Raw genomic sequence first — 12,614 nt, 5'->3', positions numbered from 1 at the left:
TACCATTTTATAATAAAGCTATAAATCACAGCTCTTATAAATAAATAAATAATAAATAAATAAATAACAGAGAAGATTCCACAAATGATTGAACAACCCACATTCTTTACAAGTGCACAGGAAACATTTACCAAGATAGATTATAGTCCAGGCCATAAATTAAGGAAATTAAAATATTAGAAAAAGTTTGATGTTAGTAAAAAGAAAAACCCATTAAATATACTGTGAAAACAAGAAACTTTACCAAAAACAAAACAAAAAAAACCCTCAGCTGATATGTGAAGAAACTAGAAGCAGCAGCACAAAGGAGACCCAAAATAAGCAGAAAGGAAATAATGATCAGAATGAAAATCAATGAAACAATATACAAAACAAAAAACTTAAAATCAAAAGCTAGTTCTTTGAGAAATTCAATAAAATTAGTAATTCTCTAGCCAATTCAGTCAGTACAGAAAGATAAATTTCTAGTATCAGGAATGAGAGGTTTATACAAATACAAACCCTACAGATATTAAAAGAATAAAGAATTATTATGAAGAATTCCCAATACTTTTGAAAATCGAAATTAAGACAAATTTCTTGAAATACACAGATAGAGCTCACTCAAAAAGATAATTTCAGTAGTCCTATATTTATTTAAAAAATTGTATTTCTAGGTAAAATCTATTCCATAGACAAAACAAAACAAAAGGAAATCCCTGGCCCAGATGGTTTGGGAATTCTTCCAAATAATAAAGGAAGAAATAATACCAATTTTACACAACTTGTCCAGAAAAATGAATAGTAGGAACTACAAAACTTCTGTAAGGCCAGCATTAATCTGAAACTAAAAGCAGACACAGACTTTATAAGAAAACTATGAAAAAATGTCCTTCATGAATATAAATATAGATGATATCATCTATTTAGAAGTCTAGTTGAATCTATAAAATAGCTCCTGGAGCTAGCAAGCAGCGATGCTGAAAGAAGAAAGACCAACATATTAAAAGACACTTGTATTTATATACTAGAGAAATTTCATCTAAAAATACCAATTATAGTACCAAGAATATGAAATATTTAGGAATAAATATGGAGAAAGTTGTATAAGGCCTATAAAGTGAGAATAGTAAAACTTTGCTAAGATAAATTGGAAAACTTAAAATAATGGAGAAATAAACCATGTTTATGGAACAAAGATTCAATATTAAGAAATCAGTTCTCCTCAGAATAATTTAAAGCTCTAAAACAATCCTAGTCAATAACTCAGCAAGCTTTTTTGTGGAAATTGATAAATTTATCCTAAAATTTATATGGAAATATAAAATACCTACAATACTCAAAACTATATTGATAAGGGAAAGAATTGGACAATTTATACTAACTTTTAGACTTATTCTAAAGTAGCAATGATCTACAGAGCGTTATATTTCCATCAAGATAGACAGATCAGTGGAAAAAGAATGGAGAAGTCAGAAATAAATTAACATATAATTAACTGATTTCAACCCAGGAACACAGTCAATTCTTTAGAAAAAGGACAGTGGTTTCAATAAATTAGATTTCCATATACAAATAAAATGATAAAAATGCAAATGAAAAAGTGACTCACAATGGTTATTAGAGTTGCAAATACTAGAAAACAAATAAAAACAATGTTTAAAAATGATGAACTGTTGGTGGGAATGTGAACTGGTGCAGCCACTCTGGAAAACTGTGTGGAGGTTCCTCAAAGAGTTAAAAATAGATCCTGCCCTACGACCCAGCAATTGCACTATTGGGGATTTACCCCAAAGATACAGATGCAATGAAACGCCGGGACACCTGCACCCCGATGTTTCTAGCAGCAATGTCCACAATAGCCAAACTGTGGAAGGAGCCTCGGTGTCCATCGAAAGATGAGTGGATAAAGAAGATGTGGTTTATGTATACAATGGAATATTACTCAGCCATTAGAAACGACAAATACCCACCATTTGCTTCAACGTGGATGGAACTGGAGGGTATTATGCTGAGTGAAGTAAGTCAGTCGGAGAAGGACAAACATTATATGTTCTCATTCATTTGGGGAATATAAATAATAGTGAAAGGGAATATAAGGGAAGGGAGAAGAAATGGGTGGGAAATATCAGAAAGGGAGACAGAACGTAAAGACTGCTAACTCTGGGAAACGAACTAAGGGTGGTAGAAGGGGAGGAGGGCGGGGGGTGGGGGTTAATGGGTGACGGGCACTGGGGGTTATTCTGTATGTTAGTAAATTGAACACCAATAAAAAATTAAAAAAAAATAAAAATAAATAAAAAAATAAAAATGATGAACTGTAGAGATTTTAGGAAATGTTATTGAATCTGAGGAAGAGTTACATAGGAAGGCCTCAGAAGGTATGAGCCATAAAGCAGCTCCCATGATGTTGGCAGAAATCTATAGACATTCCATCATTGACCTGACTCAGATTTCAAGTTCTATCTCTCAGTTTAAATTCTAAATTCTTCCAAAAGGCAATGTGATGAGCCTATCTTTGTTCAGGTAGTTACCCTTGTTCCAATTAACTGAGCTGTGGCATTGAGTTATAGTTATTGCCATGACAGTTGTTGACTCATTTCTGTGATCCTGCACATGATTAGAGGCGAGGCAAGGTCCATGGAAGTGGTTCAAACCAACTGTTGTATAAATTTACGGAAATTGTTTCATTACTTAATAATGTAGACTAAAATTTAGAAAACAAGATATGGGATGCCTGGTTGGTTCAGTTGGTTGAGCATCTGCCTTCAGCTTAGGTCATGGTCTCTGGGCCCTGGGAACAAACCCCTGTCAGGCTTCCTGATCAGTGGGGAGTCTGCTTCTCCCTCTCCCTCTGCTGCTCCCCACCACTCATTCTCTCTGTCTCTCAAATAAATAAAATCTTTAAAATAAAGAAAGAAAAGAAAACAAGATATGAAAGCTATTGTTTTAAAATGGGATTCCAGATTATCTCCACTTGATCTCATCCTGAAAAGGGAAAAAATTATTATTAAAAAAATGAGAAGTCTTAGTCTTCATTAAAACATACTTCTCAAAAAAAAATAAAAATAAAACATACTTCTCCAAAGAAATGTTATTTCAGATATTTATGTATGTATTTATATCTTTACGCTCAATTGAATAAGTACCCAAACCTTAACCTTCTGCAGCTATTTCTGATGCAAAATTATACCCATGTGACCCTGATGAAATTGAAATTGGAGGTAACTGTGTTCGTAAGTATCACGTTATTTTTAATAATGTATTATAAATTAATAATTTCAGTGGGTTTTTATGTTCTATAACTTAGGTGTTAATTATACTGTTTGACAATGCCTCATTCTAGTGGCTATCAAAAATGAAAATCACTTTATCATGCCTTTAAGGAATAATACTGGAATTGGCAAATATACAGAGTTGAGCATTTCCATACCCTGAAGACATGTATGTATGTTGGTAGCATCTTTTTTACAAGGAAATTTGGCAATTTATTTTAATCTTAAAAATTCATGTGTATTTGTAACAATTCCATTTTCAAAAATCTAGCTTAGAGAAATATTTAAAGTATATAAGTAGAATGTTTCAAACAGTATTTTCTAATAACATGAAAAAAATAAATTGCAGATATCCAATAACTGTTGATAATTCAATATTTTTGATGTACCCATTATAATAAAATATTCTTTAAACAATATTAAAATTCAGGAATACATTCTTTGACATTAGTAATTATTATAGCATATTGTGGGTAAGAAATTAGATTACACAGCACAATCCCATTTTTGTTTTCTGTGAATTATTACATTTGTACCAAATAATTCTTGAAAGATAACCACCAAAGATGTTAATGATACTGTTTTTCTCCTCCTCTCAATCTCTCTATTTTTTTTATTTTCTAACTTAAATTTTTAAGTTATTTCCAAAATAAAGACTCACTACTCAATATTTCTTAAAATAAATCACTCTAAATAGATTGTCTAATAAAATTTATGATGTCTACTTAAAGGATGAAAAGAAATTAAAAATTTTTATTGAAACATTAGCTTTTTGGTGGAATCAGATATATTGATGGTAATAGGAAGATATTCTAAATGAATAAGGGATTGTTGACATATAATTAATGAAGGTGTTTTAATGGTGAAATAAACCATAATGATATAAAACAGATCAGGATATATCACATAATATTTAGATACCAGTTCTAAAAATTAATATGCTTTGCCTTGAAAAGTACTCTTATAGCAGTGGTCAAAACAAATCACTTGTTTCCTATATTCTATTCCAGTTGTAAATGGATTTGCCTTCTCATTTTTCTCGTGTTCTTTAAACAAGCTGTTATTTTATTTGAAAGTATCCGTTATATAAATCCTGTGATTTAAGATTTTAAGAGAATAAAATAATATCCCTAATATAGTGGACATTAACCATAAAGTATAATTTCTTGGCTGTTCTGCATAATAGGTTTGGATTTTCTTTCTCATACACATATATTATAGTAAAATCACTTTCTCTTCTGAATAAGTAATAAATTTAAGCTACTTATGTTATTCAGAATGTTTATGCAATTAATTGGAAAAAATGCTATACAAAACCATACACAATTTGGGGAGGTGACACTTGAATGGAAATATTTAGTCAAAAGTCAACAGCTTCAGGTCACCTGGGTGGCTCAGTGGTGGAGCGTCTGCCTTTGGCTCAGGGTGTGATCCTGGAGTGCCCGGATCGAGTCCCACATCCAGCTCCCTGCATGGAGCCTGCTTCTCCTTCTGCCTATGTCTCTGCCTCTTTCTCTCTCTGTGTCTCTCATGAATAAATAAATAAATCTTAAAAAAAAAGTCAACAGCTTCAGGATAAAATAGAGAATATGTTAACATATTTAGCAACTCTTAATATTGGAATTGACAAAGGGATAATAATTATGCTTATGAAGCAGAGATCATTTATCTCCGTTTTTGAAACCGTTCCTTTTAAGTATATGTTGACAAAGTTTCTTTGATCTACATTGCTGTAATGATCTGTTTACCCAGAGTTGATGCCATTTAAAATACTGATTCAGGGACGGCTGGCTGGTTCAGCGATTGAGCATCTGCCTTTGGCTCATGGCTTGATCCTGGTTCTGGGATCGAGTCCCACATCAGGCTCCCTCCGGGGAGCCTGTTTCTCCCTCTGCCTGTGTCTCTGCATCTCTCATGAATAAATAAATCTTTAAAAAACAAATAAAATATTGATGCAAAAATTTTAATTTTCATGAATTATTTTCTTTTCAGTTATTTATCATCTCTAACTCTTAACCATCATTTCCACAGATAGTTCTTCCCTGTTTAGATAAAAGTTCATCTTCTTTTTCCTAATTTATTTAAGAGGGAATTTTCCCTTGGATATATAATTTTTAAAAAATCAATGTACTAGGGACGCCTGAGTGGCTCAGCAGTTGGGTGCCTGCCTTTGGCTCAGGTTGTGATCTTGGGCCTCAGGTTCGAGTCCCACATCGGGCTCCCTGGGAGGAGTCTGCTTCTCCCTCTGCCTGTGTCTCTGCCTCTCTCTCTCAGTCAGTGTCTCTCATGAATAAATAAATGGACCTTTAAAAAAAAATCAATGTAGTAAAGGGTAGCCTATTATTTCAAATCTGAACATAATGATTTGGTGTTTAGCAAAATATTTACTACTTTGATAAATTTGAAAAAATTCATTTGTTATTGAGATTTTGTAACTAGATATCTAACAAAATAGCACTTTAAAATATCTCAAAATACATTAGGTTTTCTCCCATACATTTAGGTTAAAGTCCCTCAGAGTTTCCAAAAATCTATATGATGGGGCTAAACTTTTAACTTTGCAATTCTTGTAAAGTTACCACCTATTTCACAGAAGAATATTTGTACATTTTAGCACATATGTTTTAAATCTTGTAAAATTTATCACTTATTTTTTTCTTTTCTAAAACAAAACAAATCAAAACATTTAGATCCCCAAATTAATCTTGCAAGTGACCAGAGATAAAAATTGTGAAATCTTCCTGTTTCTAGAGAAAATTTCAAACATTTTTAATATCAGAAAAATGAAAAGAATAAGACTATTTTTTAACATTAAATGTATTTCACTGAACAGTATAATCACTCTCATAATGAGCAGCTCTTTCAATCCAGAGTAATGATGTGTTGAGTTGTAAGAGTAAATGATAACAGTAAATAGTAAGTCATTTGAATTTACATTATAATTTTTAAGCAAGAAATTATAATGTAAAAAATCTTAATTTTGTTTGTTCCATCTTTTAGGAAAATCTTTCAGAAATTTCTTAAAAAGAGGTAAATTACTTTAGTGTTCAAGAGCTAGACTCTTCAAGGCTAGATGTATCCAACATGCATTAATATAAACTTGATGAGCTGATGAATTTCTCTGCCATCAGTATTTCCGTGATTATGGGTCAAAATAAGAACATGCTATTTTGCTGATTGCTAGAGAATAATTATTTCTCTAAATGTTATTTTCCTTTTTGTAATATAAATCCCCGAGTTACAGTCTCCATGAGCTTTACCCATAAGCCAGTTTCCATTCTTTAAGATGCCTGACTACAGATCATTCATTTTCTCCCATCAGGTCAGCTGTCTGCTTCATTGCCACCACCACCCCCAGGAAGGCCGGAAGTTGTGGTGGAGCTGATTGGATCCAGGCTTTTCTGTAGGTGTGCTTTTGATGTTTACCCTACAAACACCTCAGTGGGATTTCTCATAACTTGGTCTAGACTTTCTTCTCAAGAAATCAAAGAGGAACTGAAGCAAGAGGCCACAGTTCAGGCATCCTCTCTATTAGAACTGGATGGCATAAATCTCAGACTTGGAGATAGGGTATGTTCACAAACAATTGGGTTTTCTTTTTCTTTTCTTTTCTTCTCTTTTTTCTTTTTCTTTTCTTTTTTCTTTTCTTTTCTTTTCTTTTCTCTTTTCTTTTCTTTTCTTTCTTGTCATGAATGTATTAATTTTCAAAATGGATTTCTTAACATAACATATCCTGAAAATACTCTTGTCCCCAAAATATAAAGCACTATTGTTTTTCTTTTTCTTTTTTCCTTTGCAATTGTGCCAACTCCAGTGATTATTGCATGATCAGTAATCTTAGTGACTACGTATGAATATCCACTGTTACAGTTTGCTGTATTATCAATGAACCTTTATAACTTGATGCCTCTTTCTGGTTTTAAAATGATATGTTTTTATTCTAGAAAAATGTTTTTATTTTTTTAATGATGGTATCACTTATTATATATTTTTAAATATATCTTAAACACAAAGTCTATAGCTCTTTAATTTATGTTGAGGCTTTGAATAGCTAATACTTTTAAATGGTGGAATTTTTCTCAATTTTCAATTAAGTTTTAACATCATTTAATTTCTTATTTTCTTTTTTGCACTACCAAAAGTTAAGTACTTAATTATAAGTTTACACATATTTTCTCCATAATTTTACTACTAAATGATTATTTGTTAATTGTATTTGTAGATATTCTGTAGTGCTTCCATCTTTTTATTGGAGAAACCACACGTACAAAGTATAGCCATCGAAAGCCAAGAATTTTTTGCAGGCATTAAGGTATGTAGCCATAGGGATGGATCAGAAAGATTATTTCTCTATCACTGTGTTTTCCATACTGTGGATGCTGGTTCCAGGATCTTTTTTTTTTTTTTTTTTTTTTTAGATTTTATTTATTGACTCATGAGAGACACACAGAGAGAGGTAGAGACATAGGCAGAGGGAGCAGCAGGCTCTCACAGGGAGCCTGATGTGGGACTTGATCCCTGAACTGAGGATCACATCCTGAGCTGAAGGCAGACGCTTAACTGCTGAGCTATCTAGGCATCCCTGGTTTCAGGATCTCATCATAGACTGAATATTGAGAACCAAGAGCCTCAAAATCCTAATTTTTTTTTAAAAAAGGTCCAATTATACACAATAGAAACCAGGGAAAAGAGTGAGAAGATCAACCATGTTGCCAGAACAGCATAATCACAGTGGAAGGAGAGCAGAGCTCAGATGTCGGAACACAGAACCTTTGGATCTCCGCTGGTGAACACTCAGCAGACAGTTTCAGGGACAGTGGTCAGCCCCCAGAAAATGTTTTTGATTAGGCTAACAGGAAGACAGTGCGGTGCTAAGAAGCATCTGTTTTGAGAGCTAGACAAGAATCAAGACTGAGTAAAAACTTCCTGCCTCAAAAAAGGATTGATCTATGAACTGGGATAGGACCAGTTTTAGATTTCAATACTCCATAATCCAAATAAGGAAAACAGAGGCTGTGAAATAAGCTGAAGGTTGAAATGTTTGAGGTGACAAAAGTATTTCGATTTATATATTCAAAAATACTTAGTTTTCTGTTTGCAACAATGTGGATGAACCTAGAATGCATTATGCTAAGCGAAATAAGTCAGAGAAAGACAGATACCATATGTTTTCACTCATGTGGAATTTAAGAAACAAAACAGATGAGCATATGGGAGGGAGGGGAAGAAAGAAGAGGGAGACAAACCATAAGAGACTTTTTTTTTTTTTTTTTTTTTTTTATTTATTATGATAGTCACAGAGAGAGAGAGAGAGAGAGAGAGAATGAGGCAGAGACACAGGCAGAGGAAGAAGCAGGCTCCATGCACCGGGAGCCTGATGTGGGATTCGATCCCGGGTCTCCAGGATCGCGCCCTGGGCCAAAGGCAGGCGCCAAATCGCTGCGCCACCCAGGGATCCCAATAAGAGACTTTTTTAAAAAGATTTTTATTTATTTATTTTTGTGGGATACAGAGAGAGAGAGAGAAAGCATGAGCAGGAGAGAGGGAGAAGCAGGTGCCCCACTGAGTAGGGAGCCCAATGTGGGACTCGATCCCAGAACCCTGGGATCATGACCTGAGGTGAAGGCAGATGCTTAACCATCTGAGCCACCCAGGTATCCCCATAAGAGACTCTTAATGATAGAGAACAAACAGACTTGATAGTGGGAGGTGGGCAGGAGATAGGTTAAATGGGTGATGGGTATTAAGGAGGGCACTTATGAGCACTGGGTATTATGTGTAAGTGATGAATCACTAAATTCTACCCCTGAAACTAATATTGCACTGTGTGTTAACTAACTAGAATTTAAATAAAAAATTGAAGAAAAAACCCTTAGATTTGTAACTTATGTTAGGGATGATATTAATCCCTAAGAATAAACAGACTCGTAACCTTGGTGAGTCAGTAAACAGTAACAAACAAATGAAAGAGTGTAGGCATTTCTTTGTCTCCTCCATTCTCCAGTAACCATTCCCAGAACCATAATCGCGAAGGCAGATTCCTACCAGACTGCCTAACATGCTGGGGAACCAGATTATGCCTTAACTCAGAGCAGTCCAGTGACTCTACATGCTGCTAATGTTTTTAAGGGTTTGGTTTTAACTGATCTTATTTAATTAAAAAAATTCCAGGCTTATTTGGCAAAATATGAGCTGTTGAGAAAACTGCTCTTGCAAATTTTTGTCTTTGGAATAAATTCTATTTCTACATATCTGCTCTACATATTTTCTTATACCAGTTACACCCTGAATTAAGCACTATATCAGAAGATGGGAAAGAATATCAGTTGAAGATAGAGAGCACAGTTCCTGTCATTTGTTCTGAATTCAATGAGCTTGACCAGGAATGCAAAATCTCATTAAAACTGAAAACTGTTGAGCAAGGTAATATACTAAATTCCCTTATTTTTATTAGATTTCAAATAATAATTAATGCTTTTTTTCTTCTAGAAAAAGTCACTGGAGTGTACACATATAATTCATTATGTTGTGTGTTTACATCAAATTACAGCTCAGTCATGTTAATAATACTGGGCCATGTTTATGACTGTCAAAACAATCTATGTTGCAATTCACATTTATCCCTCCTGGGCTTGACCACAAACTCAGTACACATTAACTCTCTGCTAGCTCTCTTATTCCTTCTTTTCCCCTTGATGTATCTTTTATGGCCCGGTCCAATTTCCCTCCTTTTTAATCAAGGCGGAAGTAATTTTTATTGACTTTGAGCTCTTATGGAACTAAATCTTCAATATAAGTATTTTGATGTTTTTCATTCATAGCCTTATTGTCTTTTTATGTGTTTAGCATATTTGCCTAAAATATATGCTCTTAGAAAGCAAAGGTGCTATCTATTGCCTTAAAGTAATTCTCAATGTTTGGTTAATGTTTTTTGGTTTGCTTTTAAACTAATTAACTGACTATGCACATATACACACACACATACATTTTTATATGCATGCGTACACGCACACACAAACACACACACACACACACACACGACGGCAGCAACTTCACATTAAAAAAATCAAACAGACAGTAATGAGCAGCTCCTCCTCATCTTTCTCTTCTTCCTCCTCATTCTCCTCCTCCAACTTATGTTTTTTTCTTTGCTTTGTTTTCTGAGTTGGAGGGACAAACTGCCCTTTAAGTTTTTCCAGATACTCCTAACTAGGGAGGTATGATATGTTATGCTAACATAAGTTCAAACTTGGGCAACACGGATCTCCTAACCTCTCTCTAACATAAGCTGTGTTTGAGATCTTTTGTTTTAAAATTCTATTTAAATTGCTAATTATATAGATTGTATGATGCGTGGCTGCATATATGTCACTGTCCTAGCCTATAGATAGAGATGAAATTCTCCCATAGAACACGATAGACTATGAGAGGACAGACCATATATAGCAGTCATTGGCTTGATTGAGTTTTATTTCTCCCCCTGAGACTTAGATGCAGAGACCAAAGCATGTAAGAGATACATAAATTAGAATATAAGTTGTAAGAGAGATTCTGTTTATACAGTTTTTCACCATAAGACATAAACTGTTATGTAGTAAATACACCAAATACAATGTATCTAGGTCTTCATGTCTATGTTATATCAAATTAAACCAGAGAAACAGATAAAAATGCTAGGAGAGTCCAATGGGAATGAATGTTGCACTCAGAAAAGAGATGAACATGGAAATAGAGGCATCAGGAGAGGCTATACCAAGAGAATTGACAATAAGCAGAGACTGAGGTAATACCCCACTACCTATTTAGATTTCAGGAGCATCATGAACAACACTGTGTTGTGAAATTCAGCACAGAAATATGCAGTAAAACCGTCTATCAGACTGCTTGACATAATTCTACTTCATACTATCTGTGAAAGACATATTTTGTAAATTTTACTATAGTTTATGAGGGGCAAATAGGAAGAGGATGATGTTATCAATATTTTCCAGGCCTGTGTTAGACGAAGATTTTCTTCAGCTGCAAGTTTACTTTAAACTATATTTTTGTGCTCTCAATTCTTTCAACAAGACAAGCATATTATAATAAGAAAGCAATATATTTTCTACATTTTAGAAATTGGCATGTTCCTATTATTTTTCAATTAAAAATAATTTCCCTTTTTTTTGGAGAAAAATTCCTGGATTTCATTCTGGATATGCCTCATTTTATCTTTTTTTAAGTGTATCTACTTCCATACAGAACAAGTTGGTGTCTCTTAGTGATTTTCTACAATGACTGCGCTAATTTTTATAGGCTTACAGAGAACAGTATTTGGCCCTCACACTGTGGATCAAGGGAAATGATGTCAGGGGCTATATCCAAGCCAGATATATTCCATAATTACCTTAGGGAACCGGCTAAGAGTTTAGATGTTTCTGTTATTTTTTAAGTGCATAGGAACAGTATGTATTTCTTGGGGAAGAAATGTACGAAGTGGAACTTTTTTTTTTTTTTTCAGGATTTGGAGTCTAGTGCAGTGTTCTATGTCAGAACAGTATAATTTTATACTGAAAATTATGTGTGGAAGAAAAGAAAATAAAAAGTTTTTAATGACTGCTTTTTTTCCACATCTCAAAAAGGTTTTGTAATCATTGATTAGATATAAGAGCAAACTTCCCTTGTTGCCAGTTTTTGGAGCAATCTATCCTTTTTGTTTAGTTACACATTTGCGATGTTCCTTTCTTCTGTTACTATTTTCTTTCTAAATTACTAGTTTTTATTCTTTGTTCCATAGGAAAGGGAGCATCTTAGGGTTCTGAATGTATTGGGCCATTTGGGAGATGAAAAGCAATAGAGAGTTTATTACTGGTATGGAGTTACTTAATATATTTTAATTTTTCCATTTTTAAGATGATGATACAATAATCATCTCTATCAATAATCATTGCTAACACTCATCAATGGATAGAACATAAGTACAAACCCTGTGAAATACTACAGACATATCTGGACCCAAAGCACAATTTTTAGGTGGAAAGAACATCAAATTATATTCCTTGGTGGTAGAATTATGATTTTTTTTTACAGAAATACAATCAATCTTATATATTGCTTTTGAATTTTTTACAAGTACACATGGGTTTATACCTTATTGAAAATAGTACTGTGTATGTATAGATATATGTTTATATTGCAGTTGATTAATTATTCGTAAAGATTGGGAAGGGTTCATAGCTTTGGTTTTATTTAGACAAAATTACAACCATATTTTTTAAATAAGAGAAAATAAGAATAATCTCTCAACTCAGTGTTCCATGTTAATCAAGTTATTACATGTTTTGGTTGGTATATTTCCTTAAAAAATCTCAATGTATTCTT

At 33.4% G+C, this 12,614-nt stretch overlaps 1 protein-coding gene across 4 annotated transcripts in view; it reads left to right on the top strand.

Annotated features, from left to right (window-relative positions):
• Positions 1–12,614, top strand: part of VWDE (von Willebrand factor D and EGF domains) — a 97,461-nt gene that overhangs the window by 17,736 nt on the left and 67,111 nt on the right. For all 4 annotated transcript variants that reach the window (XR_005369475.1, XM_038556956.1, XM_038556958.1 and 1 more), the window contains 4 exons: positions 3,150–3,215; positions 6,577–6,824; positions 7,477–7,566; positions 9,533–9,677. Coding sequence is in view for 3 of the 4 variants with exons in the window: in XM_038556956.1 (XP_038412884.1) it covers positions 3,150–3,215; positions 6,577–6,824; positions 7,477–7,566; positions 9,533–9,677 (549 nt within the window). In the remaining variant the exon portion in view is untranslated. The remainder of the gene's footprint in view (positions 1–3,149; positions 3,216–6,576; positions 6,825–7,476; positions 7,567–9,532; positions 9,678–12,614) is intronic.

Source organism: Canis lupus, chromosome 14 (genome assembly GCF_011100685.1).
Source record: "Canis lupus familiaris isolate Mischka breed German Shepherd chromosome 14, alternate assembly UU_Cfam_GSD_1.0, whole genome shotgun sequence".
Classification (NCBI taxonomy): Eukaryota; Metazoa; Chordata; class Mammalia; order Carnivora; family Canidae; genus Canis; species Canis lupus.
The sequence above is the reverse complement of the archived record's forward strand: the minus strand, read 5'-3'. Positions and strand labels throughout refer to the sequence as shown.